General features: G+C 37.5%; 2 protein-coding genes and 1 pseudogene across 5 annotated transcripts in view; 2 read left to right on the top strand and 1 right to left on the bottom strand.

Moving 5' to 3' along the window:
• The window catches only part of CTNNA1 (catenin alpha 1), a 150681-nt gene extending 128376 nt beyond the window's left edge, over positions 1–22305 (bottom strand). The window contains exon 1 of one of the 4 annotated variants that reach the window (XM_039836216.1): positions 22287–22305. The gene's annotated coding sequence lies outside the window, so the exon portion shown is untranslated. Of the gene's footprint in view, positions 1–21386; positions 21406–21582; positions 21602–21958; positions 22080–22286 lie in introns of those variants that run through there. The other 3 variants (XM_039836214.1, XM_039836217.1, XM_039836215.1) reach the window with 3 other exon arrangements.
• On the top strand, positions 17845–17963 carry LOC120581889 (uncharacterized; annotated as a pseudogene).
• Positions 21471–23881, top strand: LOC120581193 (translation initiation factor IF-2-like). The gene is made up of 3 exons (XM_039835931.1): positions 21471–21856; positions 21913–22386; positions 22882–23881. The coding sequence occupies exons 1-3, from the start codon at positions 21471–21473 to the stop codon at positions 22916–22918; spliced, it is 897 nt and encodes a 298-aa protein (XP_039691865.1). The 3' UTR covers positions 22919–23881.
• Positions 23882–25047: the final 1166 nt, after the last annotated feature.

Below are 25047 nucleotides of genomic sequence, written 5' to 3'. Positions count from 1 at the left end.
CTATCAAAATACTTAATGAACGAATTGTAATACAGCAATATATGTGCTTCATTATTAACATTAAATAAGATCTGGCAAGAGGTCTTATAACTACTTCAAAGTAATAATAAACATGCATTTTTTTTCAAATTATGCAGCTATGAAAAGCACTGAGATTTCTATCCATGACAATTTTACAGGTTCAACTGAAAACTGTAGTTTGTGGTCTACATTAATACAGAAATGCTAAATTCCTGCTAATAGTGAAAACAAAGATTTTTCTAATGCAAATCACTGCACATTAAGAAACCATAACCTAGACTGAATTTCAAGTTACAGGAAGCAGATGTTTACAGGAGATACAGATGCATGTTTAAAAAAAAAAAAACCACCACGAAGAAACAGACAAACCCAGAAGGCAAGGTATTCTACAAGGAGGCTTTAAGTCTTCAGAGTTAACATTTGAGAGAAGGGGATGGGAGGACTATTCTAGACTAAAAGGCCCAGGAGACACAAGACTCTACTGCTATATATACATATAACTTATTTGGTGCCTGGTTTGAAAGAGTTATTAAGACATTTGTAGGAAAACTGGTAAATTTTTAGTATTTATTAAATATTAGATATTATGGAATTACTGCTCAATTTCATAGGTGTGATAATGAAACTGTGGCTATGTAGAAAAAGGACTATTTTTAGGAGATACACGCTGAAATATTTAGGGGGGAAGTGTCAAAATGTCTGCAATTTTCAAATGGTTCAGCAAAAGTAAAAATATATACACAGATCAATGAATTAGCAAAAAATACTCATATTGTTAAATCTAGGTAGAGGACATGTGAATGGGTATTCAGAGATTTATTCTTTTAGGCTCTTTGTGTACCTGAAATTTCTCATTTAAAAAAATGGGGGACTAATGATACATCTGATATAGCCAAAATATATAAAGAACTTAAACAACTCAATAAGAAAAAAAAAAATCCAATTAAAAAATGAGCAGAAGACCCGAACAGATACTTCTCCAAAGAGGAAATACAGATGGCTAATACACATATGAAAAGATGTCTATGTAAATTAAAACCACAATGAGATATCACCTCATACCTGTCAGAATGGCTAGCATCAATAAATCAAAAAAACAAGTGTTGGCGAGGATGCAAAGAAAAGGGAACCCTCATACATTGTTGGTGGGAATGCAAATTGGTACAGACGCTATAAAAAACAGTATGGAGGTTTCTCAAAAACTAAAAATGGATATACCTTTTGACACAGCAATTGCACTTCTATTTATCCAAAGAAAACCAAAACGATAATTCATAAAGATCTGTGCAACCCAATATTCATGGCAGCACAATTTACAATAGCCAAGATATGGAAGCAACCTAAATACCCACCAATAGATGACTGGATAAAGAAATTATGGTTCACATATACAATAGAATATAACTCAGCCATTAAAAAAAATGAAATCCTACCATTTGCAACGACATGGAAGGACCTAGAGGTTATTATGCTGAGTGAAGTAAGTCAGACAGAGAAAGATAAATACCATGTGATTTCACTTATACGTAGAATCTAAGGAACGAAAAGAACAAAGTAATCAAAAACAGATTCACAAATAGAGAGGACAATCTGCTGACTGACAAAGGGGAGGGGAGATATGGGCTGGGAGAATGTGGTGAAGGGTTAAAGAAGTACAAATTAGTAGTTGATAGTGGATCATAGGAATGGGGAGCACAGCATAGGGGATGCAATTAGCATTAATATGATGGTTAGGTGGAAGGGCCGAGGGAGGGAGCAATTAGGGGGATCGTCTTATGAACTATAAGATGTCTAACCAATGTACTGTATACTTGAAGCTAATTTAAATAATTTTTTAATGGGAGAAATGATGTAGAAGCTTATGAGTAAATGGTCAAAATGCATTATTACTAAAGATATATATACTTCATATACAATATGAAACATAACTGTAGGGGGAAAAGTTATCTGGATGTATAAACCAAAATATTAATAACAATGATGTTATCTCTAAGAGTTGGGGATTATAGGTGCTTTTAACATTCTTTTTGCCTAACTATGTTCTGATACTATAAAATTACATAGGTATTTAGAAAAAATTACTTTTATAACAAAAAAATAGAATCCATAAGATGCAAGGATAATACAATCAAAAGGCATGCTTGATCATCACTTAACCACTTTGAACTTGTTTCCTCATTTATAAATCTCATTACCTTCAGAAGATTTTGTAGGCTTTTGTGAAAATTTAAATTTAATCTGATGAATAAAATGAGATCCACTGAATAAAATGAGAATCTATGAGTCCATGCTAATATGAATAAAGAAGGAAAGTTCTTTCATACAATAAAAACCCAACTAATATAGAAGAAATAAATGTTATTTAGGAAAAAAAATCTCCACTTAGGAAGTATCATAATAATTCAGGCAAGACTCATCGAAGAATGCTAAACCTAGTGGGTGAAAATTTACTAAGAAACGGAGTATGACTGTCTCATGGTAACTCCCAAGAGATTATTTATTGATTACAAAGGTGGGAAATATAGTAACTCTGAAGTGGAGAAATCTGTCAGATGCCTTCTTACTGATCAAAATTAACATCCCTAATAACCTACAATGTAGCTCCTGATATGATGCACTGAGAAAGGATACAACATCGCCTTCCTGTGGTGTTTCCTACCAAAATTACATAACTTCAATCTCATCATGAGGAAATATTGTACAAACTCAAAATGAAGGAAATTCTACAAAATAACGGGCTACAGTCTTTCAAAAGGTCAAGGTAGAAAAAACAAAGATAAATGGAAAAATTCTTCCAAATTAAAGGAGGCTAAAAAGACACAACTAAACACGGTAATTCTGGACTGAAACTGTACTGGAAGGAAAAACAGAGACAAGTGATAAAATGTGAAAATAGATTCTGAATTAGAGAATAGTATTGTATCAATGTTAAATTTTCAAATTTTCATCATTATACTGTAGTTATGTCCTTGTTTCAGGTAATAAGCATGATGTCTGCAACTTACTCTCTTATAGTTCAGAAAAAAATAATGTATTAAATATATGTATATAAACAGGAATGGAAAGTGGGAGGGACAGTTGGAGGAAGGGAGAAGGGAGAGAGGAGGACAAGGAAGAGAGGAAAATGGGAAAGAGGGATAGGAAGAAGAGGGATAGAGTGGGAAGGTTCCGTAGAAGAGGAGGAGAGAAGAGAGGAACGAGAAGGCAAGAAAGAGAAAAAAGAGGGAAAGGAAGAGGAGTGGGGAGAGGGATGGAGATGAATTGGAATGTGGCTGAGGAATTGATTTTAATTAATGTTAAACAGCCCCTAGGGACTATCTTATCAGACAGCACAGTTCTAGACTCTACAGAAAGCAACATCAAACACCCAAATTCTATATTAAAATGATGACCAGGATAATATAGAAATGCACGTGTCTGTGACTAACCCACTCTTGACAACTTTAATATAAAATTATCTGTATCATCTCCCAGAAATGCACACCTGAGGCACAACTAGGTGGACTCTTTTATATATTGCTGAAAATATTAGTGCAGGAATCACCTAATATTTCACCAAGATTTATCTAAGCATCAAAAAATCCTGGAATCACTGGAGATGGGGTGCCAAAAGAATTTGGATTTGCTTAATCTGGTAACAGAATGACAGTTTCCAAAAAAAACCGTTTCATTGCAGTGGGCAAATATGTTCTCTACATTCATATTATGTTAGGCCTATATTTTGGTTTTTAAAGGTTATTTGTCCACTAAACTGATCAACCCAAGTCAGTAAACTTTAGAAGATGAAGTGCTCTAGATTACTGAAGGGCTAATAACAACTCAAGCAAATGTCATCAAATGTCACAGATAAGACATTTCAGAAAGAATGATTTGCCCCATGGATTCTGCATTACTGTATCCTAGCATTCTGTCTGCATCGACAGAAATTAACAGAAAACCTTTCAAGGGTTGCACAGGGAGGGAGCCAAGAGATAACTAAAATAAAGCCAGCTGCAAGTAGACATGTGATCACATCTGTGTTTTAATTACTAAACAAGTACAACATACAATTCATTTACCCAAAGAAATACACTCTGCCATTTTTTCTTAAAATAAAAAGCCTTCTAGAAAAGCAGGAACCCAGGGAAAGGCAGTTAGCCCAACCCTGCCTGAGGAGAAGCACTAGGCCTGAGGACTTGGTAATTTTTGAAAACCAGTAAATCAAGTTTCAAACAGCTCACAGGCTTTTGTGTTGCTTTAGAACCCACAGCGCTGGCCCAAGATGAGAGTATTGGTCAGAGAGAGTCTCAGGCCACAGGGAACCTATGGAAAAGGGAGGCTGTTTGGAGATATCTGGAAGAGGGAGGAAAGAGAAAAGAAGTTGCCCAAGGTGAGCCTGCACATATTGGGCGGCCCAGTCCAGAAAATTTAGAAACCATTCATGGTGTTCTCAAGTCTTTCAATAACCATGATGGAAGCAGACTGCTTTGTGCATCATTTTTAAAGGCCCTGCCAAGACTGACACCAAACCACACATTATTAAACTATACTATAACTGAGCCAAGCTATGCTTTTGGTGACCCCAACCCTAAAAAGCAGAAGTATTTAAAATCAAATGAGAATATGTCCTCTGGAAAAAACGTGGCTTCTGGTCATTAACTTATTATCTGACTTTGGGCAAGTCATTTCACCTCTCTGGATCCCCAGTTTTCTCATCTATAAAATAAAAGGGGTTGAATTCTAAGTTCCAAGTCCTTCCAGCCCTGAAATTATAGTGTTCCTTTCATTTATATTATTTCTCTATAGCCTATAAATTGTTTTATTAAACATAATTTTCCCCAGGTTTAGCCTGTGGTCTTTCTAGCTGTATTTTAAGGATGATAACTATGTTTATGCTTCTTTATATCCTTAAGTTACTGGCAAGGAAGGTACTTTAGGCAAAGCAGACACAGTATTAGTTAAACTAAATTTATGCAATCTGTTTTTAAAATACTTACAAGCCTACCAACACAAAGCTTCTGCATTAATCTTAGTCATATCTTCTGCTTCTCTACAATTAATGGTACTGTTTAGAGTAGCTAAACAAATAAGTTTTAAACTCTTGGCAGTTTCTAAGTTTTCCAATTAACTTACAGAGCACTCCTTCACAAGATCTATTACAAAATCTACTAGAGCTAGCCAACCTTAATGAATTACAGCAACCTTAGGTTTTCCCAGGAAGGATCATGCTTAGTGGAACTAAATAAAAAGTTAAGCTGTAATTATTCAGTCTTCATTATCTTATAAACGGCAACCCTGGCTATAAAGCAAAAGTTCACTATAAATTCAGAAAGGGGCAGAGATGTAGGTGTTTGATTAGCAATCTTTATGATAGAAAGAGAAATGAAGAAGCAACAAGCAGAAAATAAAAGCACAGCTCCATCACAACCAAGGAGGCTGATTGCTGGCAAACTGCCTTTCCCGCAAAGGGCTACATACCTTCTCCCAAGACATTTAATGTTCATTTACAACAGAATAGCCACATCATTCTTAAAACGTGTCTGCTCCAAAGCTTTAGACTATCCTTACCACACTACTCAATGCCAATTTTTTTAAGAGCAAGGTTAAGTTAATGCAATGTTAGATGGTTCATTTAAATGCAAATCAGAAAATTCCAAAATTAAAAGTACCCATAGTAATGTTAACTGTCACACTGTACAAGATGTAGGATAGTAGATTACTAGTGCAGTCACAAGGATGCCAGGTTGCCTCTGTACTGAACAGTTAATACAGCTGTTGGAATCTCAACTCTCAAATCTCCCAGTAACTGTCAAAAAAACGTAACCTTTAAAATTAAGACTCACCCTGACATTTGCCTATTTTACGAAATTCTCCCCCAAGACTGTCTTATAAAATGTAAAGTGGTTGGGGACTGGGGGAGGAGTGGTTAAAAATAAGAGATATAAAAACACGTGTTACATGTAAACTAAAACAAAACAAACCAAAAAAAAAAACTTGTTTTTTCCACCAAAAATGCAGATTCTTTTTCTAATCACAAGTACCGTATCGCCATTCAAAAAAATGTTTAGCCTTGGTCAAACTTAAGGGCCAAAACATAATCAAAGTAGTAAAAAGTTTCCCATCTACTGCAGAGTACCTAGATTATACATAAACGATCATTTGTATGCGATCAACTCATCATGCACAAATACATTTTACATCAGGCACTCATATGGCAGAAGTTGTCACTCTCCTTCCAGGTATACAGATTTATGAGAAAAAGACACATGGCTAGATATTCATTACTTTTAAAGATTATTATATTTATAATTTTTTAAAGATTATAATTATTTTCAATCATAATAAAAGATTTAACCACTCATTTTGTTCCTTATTTTCTTGAAGCAAGCTGAATGAAAGAACTGCCATGCTATAAGTATCAGGAGACACAAAGATGACCAAACACAGAAAAGACCAACAGTAAACATAAAAAATTCAGTCAACCGTTTAGCCAATAAGTAAATATGAGTGCCTTCTCCACATAGGCACTATCCAGACAGCAGAGAACAAGACCAAAAAACTCTGCCTTCATAATACACTGCAGTAATGGCATAAATAAACAAACAAGATAGCATTAGTGCTAGGAAGAAAATTAAAGAGTAATGATAACAAAATTATGTAGGGTCCTTTGAGGGGCCTTTCTGTCTTGATAACACTTGAGCTGAAATGTGAAAGTCTAAGGAAGAGCCAGTCAAGCAAGGATCTAGGGGAAGAGCTTTGCAGGTAAAGGTTAACAGAGACAAGGCAGCATCTCCTAGAACTTAGTAAAGGAGAACATGTGGCTGGAGCACATAGCAAGAGGTGAGAGAGATCCAGTGAAGGAAAAAACAAAAAAACTCCAGAGTTGCTGAAGTGACTGCAGTGTGGACCAGATATCTATGTTCGTTTACTTAGCTTCCACCCTACATGGTTGAGATCATTAACAATGAACATGTTTAGCTGAAGCTGCACTAAGCCTCATAACAAACAATTATCCTGGATGCACAGAAAGTTCCTGTTTCCATAAGAAACTGATGACTCTGGTCTGAAAAGCAAAGCAAAGATGAAACCAGCATCTGAACAAAAGGGAAAAGAGGTTTTTGTTTTAGAACAATGGGACTAAAACTCAGAGAAACTATAACACCGCTGAGGAGAAGCTCACAGTAAGAAGACTGTACTTTTTTTGAAGAGTCTTTTTTTGAAGACTGTACCTGCACTTGACTAGAGTCTAGGAAGTTACCCAGACTGCGTGAGAAAACAAGAAAGAATTATCTCCAAAACTTGTATGGTAGGATACACATTTGATGATCTATTTTGTTATTCATTCATCAATGACTGAACGATTACCATGTCCCTGGATTCTGCTAGGTGCTAAGGACATGGAGACTAATTAGAAATATCTATCAGATCATCATTACAGCAATTAATGATTAAGTATAAAAGTAAACAGGTACCTTTACAATAAAGAAATCTGGTAGATGCCACTTAATCAAGTGTTTAAACTTAGTAACACCACCTGAAAAACTGCAATGCTCTGAAAAAGGTGGTACATCATCACATATGTATTCTTGCCAAAAGTGGAAACAATTACAATATACATATGACATATTATTGAATTGTACACTTGAAACCTATATTTTACTAACCAATGTCACCCCAATAAATTTAATTTTTAAAAAGTTGAAAACACAGACATGGTTCCTTAGTGTAGCAGTTAGCACGTCTGCTTTACACGTAGAAGGTCCTGGGTTCATGCCCCAGTGGAGCCATGGTCCATAGTCCACGGCCATGCCACCCTGAACAAGCCCAATGTCTGATCTCGAAAACTAAGCAAGGTCGAGCCTGGATAGTACTTGGATGGGAAACCACCTAGGAAGACCAGGTGCTGTAGGCATAAATAATAAAATAAATAAATAAATAATTGAAAACATTTAGACAAATCCAAACTATAGAAAGAACATCTACAGAACTGGCTCTAAACTCTTCAAAAGTGTCAATGTACTGGGGGAAAAAAACCTGGGAATTAAAACTAAAGAGACACGACAACTAAAGGCAGTATGTGATGTTACTGATTCTTGGATTTAAAAAATAAGACTGTAAAGGACATCGCTGGAACAATTGGTAAAATTCAATATGACTATGGACTGTGCATGAGATCAGTACTTCTGGGAATCTTGTGAAAAGGCAGCAGTCTAGAATAAGAGGTAAGAGTCTTCATTTCCCACAAGTTCCCAGGGAGCGCCAACACTTGTTCTTAGACCACTCTTTAAACGGAATTCAATAATGTTACTACATCAATGTAAAATCTCGTGTGATACTGTAGTTATATAAAGGCAATATCATTATTCTTAGGAGTTACATCCTGAAGAAGGGTGAAGCAACCCAAAATCTAGCTTATTTTCAAACACCTCAGAAAAAAAGTTTATATTATACAGAGAAATTGAGCAACTTTGAAAATGTTAACAATTGGTGAATCTAGGTGAAATGATGAATCGAATGTTCATTGTACTACCCTTTCCACTTTTCAATACATTTAAAGATTTTCAAAAAAAAGTTGGGGGAGAATTCTCACTGTGTAGACAGAAAAATAGTAAGTAACAAGAAAGTATAAAGTTGTAAAGTGCTCCATCAATGCAAAACAGGAGCACCCAGGAAGGAGTACCCAACAGGCCAGGGAGTCCTCACCGAGGATATAACGCACAGGATGTGGGTTAAGGAAAAGCTGTTTCTGGCTGCACAAATGGACAAAGACACCAGAGAACTCTGGCACCTTCCGAGAACCACAAATATGAGTGAAAAATAGAAGATGGACAGTGAAATAGCAGAAGATAAGGCTAAAAGATAAAGAAATGAAGAAAGCATTAGAGGTTCAGACTTTATCTTTCCTAACTTAAAAATATTTGGACCCATCCTATTCTTACTAATAGTTACTTAAGAAATCCTAAAGAACTCTCCTCCCAAAAAAAGACAAAGGAACAAACCCCACCTCTTACAGTTACCATAGTGAAGGCCAAGAGCAGCCAGCAAGTGCCTTCCCAGCCAGAGAGGCATTTATCCAAGAGACTATGGCTTTTTTTGAGCATCATAACTTCCATCTAATAACATTCTATAAACAATTAACTGAATTGACTCAAATGTTTCAAACATGTGGAAAGAAATGTCTCTTTTGTTACAGATTAGCAAAAATGTGTATAGATTCTTACCTATCAATGATATTACTAAAGCTAATCCCATTAGTTTATAAACTTCTTGAAGTTTGCAATGGCAACTCATACATTCTTAACATCTCACCCAGCACCTGCTTTGAAAGACAGACTCATAATAAATGTGTTTAACTGAACCTTTCCCATTAGTTAAGACGCAACAAACTAAATACTGCCTTAGACCTTGATTCAATAAAGATACCCAGAAAACATCACATATTTTACTGGCCTTAATGACCCTAAAGAAGCTTAAATTTCTCCCAAGGATTGCCATTATCCATTTCTTTGGGTTTTTTCCTCCTCCTCCAAAGGTATCAAACTCACATTTCACTTAGCCACTTCTCTGGAAAATGACAGGTTTCTAAAGATACACTCCAAAGTCAGTTCAGAGCTTTTCTAAGAACCTGATGACCCCAGGTCCAAGAAAGCAAAAAATGATAACAGATGATTAAAAGCAAGCTTTGCCAATTTAGAGATTCCCCAGCAACAGGAAATCCCCACTAACAATAACTCATCAGTAACAGTAACTTAACCCTTCAGCTTCTGCCTTATTCACTGCACTATCACTTTTCAGAAACCTTGATTAAGAGTCTGGATTAATATTGAAATATTTAACATTATGAAATATTCAACATACTGAGAGAGAATACAATGTATCTTTACTTAGAAAGAAAGCAGGTATTAGAGCTGCACAGGGCAAATGGACTATTAACGAAGGCTCCTATTCTTCACGTCACTTGAAATGGGCCACACATTTTCTGAGTTATGACAGCACTTTTAGTTTCAAGAACAGTCTGCACGCTAACCTGGTTAATAAACTAGTACAGGATTATATAACATAATTAACCAGGTTTCCCACTTGCATCTTCAATTCATAATGTCAAATGCTAACAAAGTAAGCCAGAGCAATAAAACATTTTCAAAATAAAACTGACGACCTATTTATGACGATATTTAATAATAAAATCTCAGAACGAGAAAAATGAAGGAAATCCACAGCTCAATATAATGAAAAGGAATAGCCAAAACCATCCAGGAAAAAACTAGACTTTAAATTAACAATTAAAAAAATGATAGTAGTTATTCAACACAAAGATTAAATTTGATTAAGTTAAGCGAGTGCAGTTAGACAAGATAAAGATATCCAAATAGAAAGGCATCCAAATAGAAAACGAAGTCAAACTGTCACTATTTGCAGATGACATGATACTCTATATAGAAAACTCTAAAGACTCCATAAGAACACTACTAGAAACAATAAGCAAATACAGTAACGTTTCTGGATACAAAAATCAACGTTCAAAAATCCATAGTGTTCCTATATTCTAATAATGAAGATTCAGATAAAGAAGTGTAAAAAATAATTCCTTTTGCAATTGCAACAAAAAGAATAAAATACCTAGGAATAAATTTAATGAAACAAGTAAAGGACCTATATAATGAAAACTATAAGACCCTATTAAAAGAAATTGAAGCAGATACAAAGAAATGAGAAGATATTCCGTGTTCTTGGATTGGAAGAATCAACGTAGTTAAAATGACCATATTACCTAAAGCATTATACAGATTTAATGCAATCCCCATCTGAACCGCATCAGCATTTTTTAAAGAAATAAAACAAAAAAATCATCATTTGTAAGGAAGCACAAAGACCCCAAACTGCCAAAGTCATCCTGAGAAAAAAGAACAAGGCTGGAGGCATCACTCTGCCCTGCTTCAAATTATACTACAAAGCAACAGTAATCAAAACGGCATGGTATTGGCGGAAAAACAGACACACGGACCAGTGGAACAGAATCAAGAGTCCAAAAGTAAACCTATATTTATATGGGCAAATTATTTATAAACCTGTATTTATAAATAATTTTCAACAAAGAAGCCAAAAACATACAGTGGAGAAAGGAAAGCCTCTTCAATAAATGGTGCCGGGAAAACCGGAAAGGCCTCCTGCAAAAGCATGAAACAAGACTGTTGTCTATCACCACACACCAAAATTCACTCAAAATGGATTAAGGACCTGAATATAAGACCTGAAACAATAAAATGCATAGAAGAAAACATAGGAACGAAACTCAAGGACCTTGGACCTAAAGAGGATTTTATGAATTTGACCGCCAAGGCAAGGGAAGTAAAAGCTAAAATAAATGAATGAGACTACATTAAACTAAAAAGCTTCTGCTCGGCAAAAGAAATCGTCAACAAGGTAAAGAGACAACCATCCGAATGGGAAAATACATTTACAAGCAAGACCTCCGATAAGGGCCTAATATCCAAAATATACAAAGAACTCATACGACTCAGTAACAACAAAAAAATGATCCAATCAAAAAATGGGTAGAGGACCTGAACAAACACTTTTCCCTAGAGGACATACAAATGGCCAACAAACATGAAAAGATGCTCAACGTGGCCACCTATTAGGGAAATGCAAATCAGAATCACAATGAGATACTATTCACACCTGTTGAATAGCTATAATCAACAGGACAAGTAATAACAAATATTGGAGAGGATCCAGAGAAAAAGGAACCCTTTACACTTCTAGTGGGACTGCAAATTGGTACAGCCACTATGGAAAACAGTATGGAGGGTCCTCAAAAAACTAAGAATTGATCTACCATATGATCCAGCAATCCCTCTACTAGGTATTTACCCCAAAGACTTGAAAACCTATATCTGAAAAGATATTTGCACACTGATGTTCGTCGTATCATGATTCACAGTGGCCAGGACATGGAAGCAACCGAAATGTCCCACGATAGATGACTGGCTAAAGAAGCTGTGGTAATATATACAATGGAATATTACTCAGCTATAAAAGATGAAATATTGCCATTTGTGACAACATGGATGGACCTCGAGATAATCAGGCTAAGTGAAATAAGCCAAACAGAAAAAGTTGAAAATCACATGATGTAACTTATATGTGGGATATAAACCTAAAAGCAACAAATGAGCAGGACAAACAGAAACTCATGGACATGAAATATAGGCTACTGGTTACCAGAGCACTATAGACTAGTGGTTACTAGTGGGGTGAGGGAGGAGGGGAGAGGTAGACGAGGGTAAAGGGGGTCAAATATAGGGTTTGGGGGAGGGCAAAGTGGGTAAAGGGGATCAAATATATGGTATCTGAAGAAAACTGAACTTTGGGTGGTAAACACACAATAGAATACACAGATGTCAAATGATAATGTATACCTGAAAATTATATAATTGTATCAACCAATGTTACCCCAATAAACTTAATTAAAAATTTAAAAACTGTATTTTACCTACTTCCCCCCAAAATTAAGTTATTCATTACAAAATTTTAATGCAAATGATTTTTTTCTTCTGTAAAGCTGTCTTTTAAAAACATTCTTACAAATGAAAATTATAATAACTTTTATAATATAATTTCCTCTCTTCTTTTACTATAATGGGAACATGGAACAGATGACAAGAAATTTTAAAAATCAACTCACATTACCCATATAATACTTGTTCCAAATGATCAAATCTTTGTTACAAATATTTAGAATAACACTCGAAGCTGCCTTCTGAACTATATTTACATTATATGCATTACTCCAAACTTATAGCCAGTGAAAAAGCACAAATTAAATCCCAATCAAAAAGTGGGATTGATAGATGACAGGCTATCAACAAGTAAATAGAAATGCATGCAATTTCAAGCTCCATTAGAAACGAGGTTGGGGCATGGCTGCACATGGAGAAGAAAAAGTTTGATAGGAAAAAACTAAAGAAAATAATGAACATTTAGACGCTCCCACAGAGAAAGGGCACTGTTGAAGCTTTATTTTAAAGCGTAGTTATTTCTGCACAATTTGAACTTTCAATAATGGATGAATTTAGTAGAGTGCTCTTGCAAGTGAGCAAACTGTATGAGATGAGGCAAGTTAAACCAGACTGTCCGCTTCCCTACAATGTTCCGCCCATTGGACCCACGCCCACAACATGGGAGGTTGAGGGGACTACCATGCTCCACATCAACACCCTCCAGGTCTCTCCAGGTCTAGATGCAAGCACACAGGCATCTGGGCAAATTTTTGGAACTGTTGCTCTGAGAGTCTCCCAGATGCCTGATGTGTTTAACTTTATTAAGAGAAAACGGAAAGTACTAATAAGATTTAAATCCTCCAACATGTACAATAGATTCAAAATTCCTTTAAGACTTCTAAGGGTGTGGCTTCACAGTCACTCATGAGGAAAAAATAATTTGAGCTGGGATTGACTTCACATTTTTCACTATTTGTTTATCTCTATAGAGACCGTTGAACTGGCAAAAAAAAGATATTTTGAATTAATTTAACTTTCATTTCTTTCATATTTTATACGCAGCAAAATTCTGGTGTACTATTCTATGAGTTTTGATAAACTCAAACAGTTGTGTAATCACCTCCACGATAAAGATATAAAAAAGTCAAATGACTTTACTTTCACAATGCATGTACATATAACTAAACCACAGTATATAAATGCACAAAATATTGTTAGCTTCAAGAGTTAATTTGACGCCAACTTAATACAAAGCTACAGTAATCAAAACCATGTGGTGTTGGCATAAAGACATAGAGACCAACACAACAGAATAGAGTCCAGAAACAAACCTTCTGATACAGAGTCAAGTGATTTTTGACAAGGGTGTCGAGATCATTCAATGAGGTGAGGACAGTCTTTTCAACAAATGGTGCTGAAAAAACTGTAAATCTGCATGTAAAATAATGAAATTGGACCATTACGTAGTATCATATACAAAAATTAATTCAAAATGGATCAAAGACCTAAATGTAAGAGCTAAAACTATAAACTCTAAGAAGAAACCACAAGGCAAAAATTTCATGGCATTGGATTTGGCAATGATTTCTTGGATATGACACGAGGCAGAGGCAACCAAAGGAAAAAAATAGATATATTGGACTTCATCAAAATAAAAATGTTTGACTATCAAAGGACATTGTCAACAGAGTGAAAAGGTAACCCAGATAATGGAAGAAAATGTTTTGCAAATCATATATGTGATAAGGGATTAATATCCAGAACAGAGAACTCATAAAACTCAACAATCAAAACACCGAACAACTGGATGACGTGCAAAGGATGTGAACAGACATTTCTCCAGATATACGAATGGACAATAAACACATAAAAAGACACTCAACATCACTAATCATTAGAGAAATGCAAGTCAAAACTACAGTGAGATACCACTTCACACTCATTAGGATGGCTACTATCAAAAAATATATATATGTATTGGTTAGGACGTGAAGAAATTAGAATCCTGTGCATTGCTGGTAGGAATGTAAAATGGTATCACCACTGTGGTTTAACAGTATTGCAACTCTTCAAAAACTTAAAAATAACTTTACCATATAATTTAGCAATTCCACTTCTGGGTATATAACCAAAAGAATTGAAAGCAGGGTCTCAAAGAGGTATTTGTACACGCGTGTTCCAGCAGCATTATTGAGAGTAGCTAAGATATTGCAAACCAAGTGTTCATGGGCAAATGAATGAATAAGCAAAATGTGGTGTATGTATACAATAAAATATCACTCAGCCTGAAAAAGGAAATTCTCACATATGCTACAACATGGATGAACCTTGAGACACTGTGCTAAGTAAAATAAGCCAGTAACAAAAAGACACATACTGTATGATTCCATTAATGAGGTAGCTACAGCAGTCAGAGACAGAAAGTAGATTGGTGGTTGGCAACGGTTTAGATAAGGGGGAATGGGGTGTTCTCATTTAATAGTTTTAATTTTGCAAAATGAAGACTTCTAGAGATGGATGGTGGTGATGGCTGCACAACAATATGAATGTACCTACTACTACTGACCTGTACATTTAATAATGGTTAGGATGGTAAGTTTTTATATGTATACTATATACCACAAGAAAAATTAAGAAAAAAAAAAGAAGTAAATTCTGGCACATGCTTCAACATGCATGAACCTTGAAGACATTATGCTAAGTGAAATAAGCCAGACACAAAAGGAAAATATATGATTCACTTTTATAAGGTACCTAGAGTAAGGAAATTCAGAGATGGAAAGAAAGAATAGAGGATACTAGGGAGTGAGGAGAGGGGAGGATGGGGAGTTACTGTTTTGTACAGAGTTTCTGTTTAGGAGGATGAAGTTCTGAAATAGTGATGATGGTTGCACAACACTGTAAATGTACTTAATGGCACTAAACTGAACACTTGAAAATGGTTAAAATGGTAAATTTTATGTTATGTATTTTTAACCACAATAAAATAAAAGTTTTTAAAGAGTAGCAAACCTGTTCCCTCAGGAATTCCACTTCTAAGAAGTTATCCTAAAAAAAATAATCGAGGATGGGCAAAAGATTTGGCTACAAACTAAAGCAGCTCTGGAAGCAAAGCTACATAATAAGAAGGAATCATTAATATGCTATGTCAGTTAAAATTGTACCATTAATTATATTTCATCAGTTCTAATGCAGACATTTCACATTTTAAATCTCTAAAATCTGGATACGTCTTACGATTGATGGCATTTCCTAGTTTATTTGGCAGTGTTTCTTAGTCGGACATAAAGGTTAATCTCATTAGGGGAAATGTTTAAGTTATGATGAGTGGAGTGGACAGTTGATTACAAAAGGGTATGTAAAGTAAAATAGTTTTTATAAAAGTTACATAGTTAATATACATGCCTATAAAAAAGATTAGATATACACCAAAATGTTAAGTATTTATCTCTAAGTGATGTAAAATTGAGCTTCATCTAATAAAGAAAAACTTGAAAAAACTGGATGTAAAGCCATGCCTCCACACCCATATCAACTTGGCACAATCCTACACATAGCATAAGTACATCTACTATAATTAATTCAGTATTTGTTAAATAGTATCTGCTATGAGTTTAAAATGAGACAGGTCTCACAGGAGGCAAGAAGATATAAAAGAATGTAACTGCCTTGAAGAAGCTCAGCATCTGACAAAAGAATTTATGGTCTAGAAGAGTCTTAAGGAAAGTAAATCGTCAACTTAATGCTATTTTCTTTCTTTCTTTTTTAAATGCCTACAGCACCTGGTATTCCAAGGTGGTTTCTCATCCAAGTACTAACCAGGCCCGACCTTGCTTCCAAGATCAGATGAGATCTGGCATGTTCAGGGTGACATGGCCATAGATCTTAATGCTATTTAAATACTACACTGGTTAACTAGTTTTATTCGTAAGACAAACCATTTAATATGAATAAAAACATGTCTTGTCCAGCACTCCATAATTAAAAGGATAAATTAGCATTTTATCACATAAGAAGTTAAAATAGTCTTTATAAACAATCTTATTCATTACACAGATGACAAAGTTCAAACTTTAAACTCTTGTCTGGGACTCACAGATTAAAAACTAAAAGCACATTATAATAGTTTATCACGTAATAGACATATAATCAATGACATTAGCAACAGAAGAAACCGTACTAAATAATTCTTCACTGTTTATTATGACTTTTCAAGAATTACATTTTTAAAAAATTCTCTCCCCAGGTTTTCCTTGCTCACCATGTTATCACTGTGCTGGAGGATAAATTAGCTACAATAATAACTTAGTTCTGTCCTCAAGGTATCCAAAGTTCAGCTGAAGAGGACACACACACACACACACACACACACACACACACACACACACACAAAAGCTCCATGACATTGGATAAGGCAATCATTTCTCAAATATAACACCAAAAACACAGACAACAAAAGAAAAAAACAGATAAACTGGACTTGATCAAAATTAACAATTTCTGTGCATCAAAGGACATTATCAACAAAGGACATTATCGACATATTTTCTCTCATCCATAAAATGAGAGAAAATATTTGAAAATCATCTATCTGATAAGGGATTAATATCCAGAGTATATAAAGAACTCCTACGACTCAACAACAACCAAAAAAACAACAATTCAATTAAAATGGGCAAAGACCTAGAGATTTCTTCAATGAAAATATACAATTACCAAAAATGGAAAAGATACTCAACATCACTAATCATTACAGAAATGCATATTAAAAGCACCATGAAATATCACACCTTACATCCATTAGGATGGCTATTATTTAAAAAAAAAAAAAAAGAGGAAAATAACAAGTATTGGTAAGGATGTGGAGAAAGTGAAATCCTTATATACTGCTAGTAAAAAATGTAAAATGGCACAGCCATGCCACTGTGGAAAACAATATGGCAGTTTCTCAAAAAATTAAAAATAAACTTACCATATAATCCAGTAATTCCACTTCTGGGTATATACCCAAAAGACTTAAAAGCAAGGACACAAACACATTTTGTACATCCATGTTCATATCAGCATTTTTATCCAAAAAGTTGAAGCAACCCAAGTATCCATCAAAAAACAAATAAAAGAATATTATTCAGCCTTAAAAGGAAATTCTGACACATGTTAAAAAATGGGTGAACCTTAAAGGTATTATGCTAAAATAAGCGAGTCACAAAAAGACACATATTGTATGATTCCACTTACAGTAGTCAAATTCAAAGAGAAAGTACAAAGGTAGTTGGTTGCCAAGGTCTGAGGGAGAGAAAACGGGAGTTGTTTAATATGAGTTTTGGTTTGGGAAAATGAAGTCTACAGCCATGCCACCCTGAACACGCCCAATCCTGTCTGATCTCGGAAGCTAAGCAGGGTCGGGCCTGGTTAGTACTTGGATGGGAGACCACCTAGGAAGACTGGGTGCTGTAGGTATTAAAAAAAAATGTAAAAGTTCTGGATACAGATGGTTGTGATGGCTGCATGACAATGTGAATGCACTTAATGCCACTGAAGTATACATATGAAAATAGTTAAAATGGTACATTTTGTTATGCATATTTTACACCAAAAGAAACAAACAAACAGGATATGAGTAAGAATGTCATAATCAGGTGCAAATTCTATAATTTCAGATAAATTAAAGACCACTTTCAGCAATGATGACCAATGCCTCAACGGACAAATGCTTTCAGAGATGGATAGCATTTGTGTCAAAGAAGGATCAAACATCCCAGTACATCCCAGTACAAATGCCTGGAAGATGCAGAGGACATGTAGCAACAATTAACAGTAGAAAATAAGGCTGAAAAAGTAAGATAAGGCCGGAATTTAGAAGGCCTTGAATGCCAATCTAAGACTAACCAGTGCAGCAATGAGACAGCAGTAAGTTTCTCAAATGAGAATTTTGCTTGAATAGTGGAGGAGAAGATAAGAAGAAATTCAAGTAACTTTGGCAAACACTTTTTGAGCAACCATATGTTCTAGATTCTCAGATTAAAAACTGAAGGGAGCAGAAGGACACGTAGCGACTGCAAAGGGACAAAAAGGGATTCCTAGAGTACCAGTAATTTTCTATTTCTTGATCAGGATGGTGGATATGGGTAGTAGTCACTCAATTCATTAAGCAGGTATTCATGACTTGAGCACTCTTCTACATACATGTTATACTTTAATTTTAAAAAGTTTTAAAGATAAAATAAAGACCTAGACCTCACTTTTAAGAAACCCCCAGCTGGGAAGAAATCTTCCATAAAAATATTTACCAAACAGTATGAAACATCCAATCACAGAATTTATACAAGGTATCCAAGAAGCACTGAGACACAAGAGAAAACCCAGAGGCATGACGTCTAAGGTGGGTTTTAGAGAATGAGTTCGTCAAATGGATGAGGAAAGAAAACGGGTACTCTAGGCAAAGAAAAAAAATAAATAGGAAAAAGGTGACAAAAAAAAAGCAACAGAACAATTTATCCAGAGAACTACAAGTAATTTCAATAGCTCAAAGATAAAATAATCTAAATGAGAGTGAAAGCATAGAGAATGGAAAAAGGAATTTATTTAAGATAAAAACCAGATGGAGAAGATTTCATCTCAGATTAGATCTAGGTAGAAAAGAGAAGAATGGAACAGAGATGATTCTCAATTTGCCCAAAACAGCAATTTGGTATTCGAAGCTCTACATAATCTGTAGTTCCACTCACAAGCTAGACTCCAGGCATAAAACTTTTTCCTCCTCCATTCAACTAGCATTTTATTTGCCCTCCATGCCAGTTATCATGCCAAAAGCTAAAGCTAACCTGTCCTTGCCTTCAAAGAGCTCACTGGTAGCAGGAACTTCAAACAGCAACATTAATAATAAGGTACAGTACAAGAGAGTACACCATCTGGTAAGAAGAGGTTTGCTACAAGAAGGCAAAGTGCTAACGTGAGTCTTGAGATATGACTAAGAGCTCAGCATGAAAATGATGGAATACAAATGGATTAGAGGAGCCTTCAGGGTACATCACTGAGAAAACAAGTTACAGATAAGCCTAGGCCCCTACGTCTGATCTTTTCTTAAGCTCTCATTTCTCCAAAATACAGCTCCTTCATCTCCACCACCTTCACTCCATCTCCTAATTCAACTTCCTACTTCTACTTGTACAAAAATACAAGTCTTACAAGCACTAGTGGGAATGATCTTCTTAAAAAGGAAATCAGTTCATCAAAATCCCTACAATGGTTTCTTAGAATAAAATCCAAACATGTGATCTGGCATTTCCTGGCAACCTCATTTAAGGCCTTTCCCCACCCCAAAAGAATTCAAGCTACACTGATCGTCTCTTAGGTCTCTAAACACATTTAGTTCTTTCCTGTCTTGAGATCTTTACACAAGCGAAGGATCTGTTCCCCTTTGTCCAGATCTTCACCAGCGCACACACCACTACCACCAATGGCCAGGTCAGTCTGTCATGTCTCACAATACCGTAACTCTCTCAAAGAAATTTCACGGCTCTGTCAGTCACTGCTGATCTCCACCTCTAACTTATGTCTCCAGAAGAGAAAGGCATTTCATTTTGGACACAGTGGTTTTGAGAAGCCCCTAGGATACTCAAGCAGCAGTCTGGTGCAGGTAAGACAACCATTCAAAATAGAAGCCTGGACTTTAGCACATAAGTTTGATGACAGGGAGACTGCTCAGAGAAGTGATTCTCAAATTAGAGGAAAGTCTCCCTGATTACTAAGGCATTGTATGGAGTGAGATGTTCCTGATGAGAGCAAGGGTAATGCCACATCAATGGTGTTTAGGACTGAGATATATTGGATAGAATCTTGACTATGAGTGGATTGGAGGAAGAAGAAAAAAAAAGAAAGAATGAGAAGCGATAGCCAAAAGTATAAGGAAACCCAGGAGAGAATTTTACAATTCCACAAATTTCTATGCCTTTTATGCTTCCTTCATTGTGAAAACCCTACTGTTTCATCCAGTTCAAATACCACCCCTCCTGGAACCCTTTCTAGTCTTAGCCAAACAACCAGACCCCTCTCCACGCCTCCACAAGTTTCTCTTACCCTTTGTATTATGCAAGATTTGACCCACACGCAAGTTTCTCATCAGTACTGTTACCGCACTTAACACAACCTGCCTTGTCCTACACCTGGGTGTGTTCCTTCCCCATTAACTGTGAGTTTTTAGAAGCAGAGACCAATCTTAATCATCTGTGGGCCCTTGAGTGGGTAAAAAAAATTTTTTTTAACTTAATAAAAGTCAAGAAGGGTAAATAAGTGGACAAAGATTATGTATATTTTTCCATTCGTTTCTCTTGTAAAACAAAATAACACATCTTAATTAATTTGATTTACAAATTTGTTAAAGTAACAAGCACCTGTGTAGTCTTAAAATTCGCTGCTAAATAAAATATCCTCTCATCAAATTGCCTATCATGTTGCAATAATAAGTGATGTAATCATATCCTTCAACATAAATCTGAAGTACCCTTTATTTAGTTGGAGACTTAACATTATCCTTTCTAAATTATTGTAAATTCGGTACAAAACAAACACGAAAAATGTTACAAAGACACATGAGGACAAAAAAGGGTGTCAATACTGGATTTGAGCCAACTGCCGCCTGCATTATTGGGAAGCCATTCCTGCCAAGCCAAAGTTAGGCATTCGGTCAACATTTTTTTCAACAAGTGCTTCACACGCACGCACACGCCTTTAGAAGTCAACAGAAAAGACTGTAATGCCACTCAAGAGAAGTAGGACTAATCTGAGTTAAGTGCGTCCAGTTAACCAGCACAAGAAGAAGCCTGAGTAACTTAACAAAGGTTAAAGTGGTACACGCCAAAAGTCCACACGGGTGTGGCGCACCTTCCCAAAGCTGTGTCAGCGAAAGAGAGCGCTCGAACTTTCACATTTGCTCGGGCCCGGGAATGCGGGGGTGCGGGCTCCGCGATGTCCTGGATAGCAGACCGGGAAGTTTCGGCGGAGGGAGGGGGGAGGCGACCACAGATACCACAAACCACAATCATTTCCCTGGAAAGTCAGTTCTCGAACACTCCCGCACCGGAAACAACGTGCAGACTCCTCGCCACAGGAAAGGCGGCCAGGGGGGCCCAGCGCGGGCCTGGCGCGCGCGCCGAGTCCACTGGAACAAACTTCAGAAACCGGGAGAAACTTTCCCGAGAGGACGCGCCAGGGGCCTGCGGCTCGCTGGGCTCCAGCCGCCGTGGCCCCTCAACTTCCCGAGCGCTAGAAAGCTCCGGCCCGGCCCCGCCCGGCCGGCCAGGGCCCAGGCCCCGGGCCCCGCAGGGAAAGCGGACCGACCGCCGCGCCCTCAGGCAACGGGATTCCCGACGGGTTCGCGGAGGAGATGAAGTTCTGCCCGCCTGAGGAGCCCCTCGGCCCGTCTGGGGAGCCCACGCCCGCACGAAGAGAGTTACCTGCGGCGAGCTGGGAGAGCACAGGAAGACTCCCGAGGCCCGAAGCCGACGGCGGCCGCTTTGTCTCCCTCCCGTCCGACTCCAAGGAGGAAATGGGCCGCTTTACGCCCCCGCCCTTGGCCCGCCCCCCGCCCGCGGCCCCCGCCCCGCCGCCCGGGTGCCGTCAGCTCTTCCCGACACCTCCCTCCGGCGCGCTATTCCGGGAGCCTCCCGCCGCTGCCCGGCTTTCCCTGGCTTCGGGGCGAGCCCCCAGTCAAAAGAGCTTGGCGACGCCGGGCCAAGACTCCAAAGAGGACCTCTTGCTCCCCGCACTTCACCCCAGAGTTACCTCATCTCTTGCCCCTAGTGGGCGCCCAGGCTGGGAGTGACCCTTCGAGAGGAAGGAGGAGCGGTGATTCCTGGAACAGCCCGAGAGCCGGGGACTGCAGGTGAGTCACCTCTCAGCGCACAGGTGAATATCCAGGAGAGGCCTTCGCAGGCCCCACCCCCGGCTGGTGCCCCAGGGACCTGGGTATGCTCCTCTGAGGAGTGCCACAGGTGTTCCCGTGTCACAGGTTCCAGAAAAGTGCTCTAGGCCCATCCCCTATTTTACAGGAGAAACTGAGGTCTCACAGCATGAGGCAGAGTGGCACTGGAATCCGACTGTAGGGACCTCAGAATGCAAGGTGGAAGACCTAGAAATCATCCCTTCGTTTGATGAGGCAAGCGAGAGGACCTGGCTTCTACCCCTATCCCCCTGGCCATTTAGGAAATTTTATTCCCACTCTTCCTTATCTTTCTGGTGAATGCTCAAAAAAGAAAAAACAAAAACAAAAAAAAAGAAACTACAAAAAAAATTTAAATACACACACACACACATTGTATTCACAAGCAGCCTGGTATAGAAAACCTAATGTTGTTTTGTTTTTTTTTCTCTACCATAGGATAATGAACGAGATCGATTTCAGTATTGGCCTATAAATCCAAAATACTGCAGGACAACATCCACTGCTGGTTTGGTGCTGAGCACTGAGCACGATGCTAGGGAGACCAGCCCTCAACATGTTTAGCCTTTACTACTCATATCTCCCCCTCCCTCAGGAAATGCAAACTCCTGGAAGACAGGATCTATATCCCCTACAGCACCCAGCTCAATGCTCATCCCCTAAGCAGTGCCCAGTTATCATCTGTGGGTCAATGGGCTCACTGTAATTCAAAGCACTATGGGTTTGTGTTAGTTAAAAGATGCTAATAAAGGGAACTAGGACCACGAAGGGAGAGAACAACCTTCAAGAGAAAGACAAACCTTAACAAAGCCATTCTTGTCCAACTATATCCCATTCTGTTTCTGGCTTCAGAGTCTTTGCTCCTGAAGCCTCCCCTGCCTAGAGTGGCCATGGCTTCCCCCACTACACTTGGCTACCTAATAATATAGTGATCAATCAGTAAGTATTTGTTTGAACTAACAAGTGACAAAGTTAAAGGATTATGCTCCATAACTTTGTATATCCATCACTTCACTCGAGACCAGCTACTTAATTTGTGAGGCCCCTTGTTCAAAAATTATTAACAATTTCAAGACAGCAACAGCGGAGCATTAAACCAAGTGTGGGTCCTTTCTAAGTAGGGGGCCCTGCTATAGATTGAATGTTTGTGTCCCCAGAATTCATATGTTAAATATCTACTGCCCTGGGTGATGGTATTAGGACATAGGGCCTTTGGGAGGTGATTAGGTCATGAAGGTAGAGCCCTCATGAATGGGGATCTGTGCCTTATAAAAAAAGGCCCCAGGGAGATCCTTTGCCCCTTACACCATGTAAGAACACAGCAAGAAGGCTCTGACTATAAACCAGGAAGAAAGCTCTCACCAGAACATGATGCTTTAATCTTGGACTTTCCAGCCTCTAGAACTGTGAGAAATAAATTTCTGTTGTTTATAAACTACCCAGTCTGTGGTATTTTGTTATAGCAGCTGAAATGGACTAAGATAGACCCTAAAAATGAAAGTGCAAAGTTTGTTTTGGGAAAAGAAGGGTCAGGCGGTAGAAAGAATGTAATGAGACTTGCAGTGTGTCCTGTAAGATAAGGGGAGTCAGTTCTCTACCTCTAAGAAAAGCTTACTAGGGAAGATGTGAGTATTCACTATGTTCCAGGCACTTGCTATTTGCTGAGGAAGCAGCAGTGAGTAAGACTGCCTTTATCCAGTTCCCACACAACTTAAAATGTAATGGAAGAGACAGGTATTAAAACAGATAAACTACAAAAAAAAAAAAAAAAGGTCATAGTGGAGATGGAAGAGGTACAAGTAGATTTGGGGGAAATTAACCTAGTCTAGGGTTCAGTGACCTGAGGAAGTGACCTTTATCCTGTGGCCCACTCCAGTCAGACTTTGGCACTCACCTCTCCACCAAAACTGCTTTTATCAAGGTTTCTGATGACTTCCATGATGTCAAATCTAGTGGTCAGTCTCCATCCACAGTTGACTTCATTTGACCACTCTTCTTAAAATACTTTATTGGGCCTCCAGGACACCAACCTCATCTACTTTTCCTCCATCCTCCTTGACTGCAACTTCTTAGTCTCCTTGATGATTCCCTCCAAATCCTCCCAGCCTCTAAATGTTAGAGCAGCAGTTTTCAAAGTGCAGTCTGAGGACCCCTGAAACCCTTCAGGGGGTAGTAAGGCAAAAACTATTTTCATAATACCACTAAAATATCAGTTGCCTTTTTCACTCCCAACCTCGCATGATGTATAGTAGAGTATTCCACAGTCTACATGACGTATGACACAGCATCACACAGAATACAGAAACCTATATGAGAATCCAGCTACCTACCTTTTATAAGGCCAGACAGTAAAAAAGTTTACAAAAATGCAAAACAATGATAATTCTCCCCGAATTTTCCTTTATTTTAGAAAACATTTTTTCTTTTAAAAATGTTATTTATGATAACATGATAATACAGTAAACACTGATAGATAAACTCAAAGAAAAGCTCTTAGATATCTTTAAAATTTTATAACAGTATAAAAGGATCTTGAGATCAAAAGCTTAAAAACTGCTGTTATAGAGTCCAAGGCTCCATCCTTGGACCTCTTTTTCTGTCTGC

The sequence above is a fragment of the Pteropus medius genome, unplaced genomic scaffold, assembly GCF_902729225.1.
Source record: "Pteropus medius unplaced genomic scaffold, Ma_sr-lr_union100, whole genome shotgun sequence".
NCBI classification, from domain to species: Eukaryota; Metazoa; Chordata; class Mammalia; order Chiroptera; family Pteropodidae; genus Pteropus; species Pteropus medius.
This window is presented reverse-complemented; position numbering and strand designations above follow the sequence as displayed.

Excerpts from the sequence above, each read along its gene's own strand:
- LOC120581193 (XM_039835931.1), top strand. The coding sequence starts at position 21,471 with ATGTCCTGGATAGCAGACCGGGAAGTTTCGGCGGAGGGAGGGGGGAGG. Across the intron at positions 21,857-21,912 it reads ACCGACCGCCGCGCCCTCAG|CCCCTCGGCCCGTCTGGGGA; the intron begins GCAACGGGATTC and ends CCGCCTGAGGAG. Across the intron at positions 22,387-22,881 it reads CCGAGAGCCGGGGACTGCAG|GATAATGAACGAGATCGATT; the intron begins GTGAGTCACCTC and ends TCTCTACCATAG.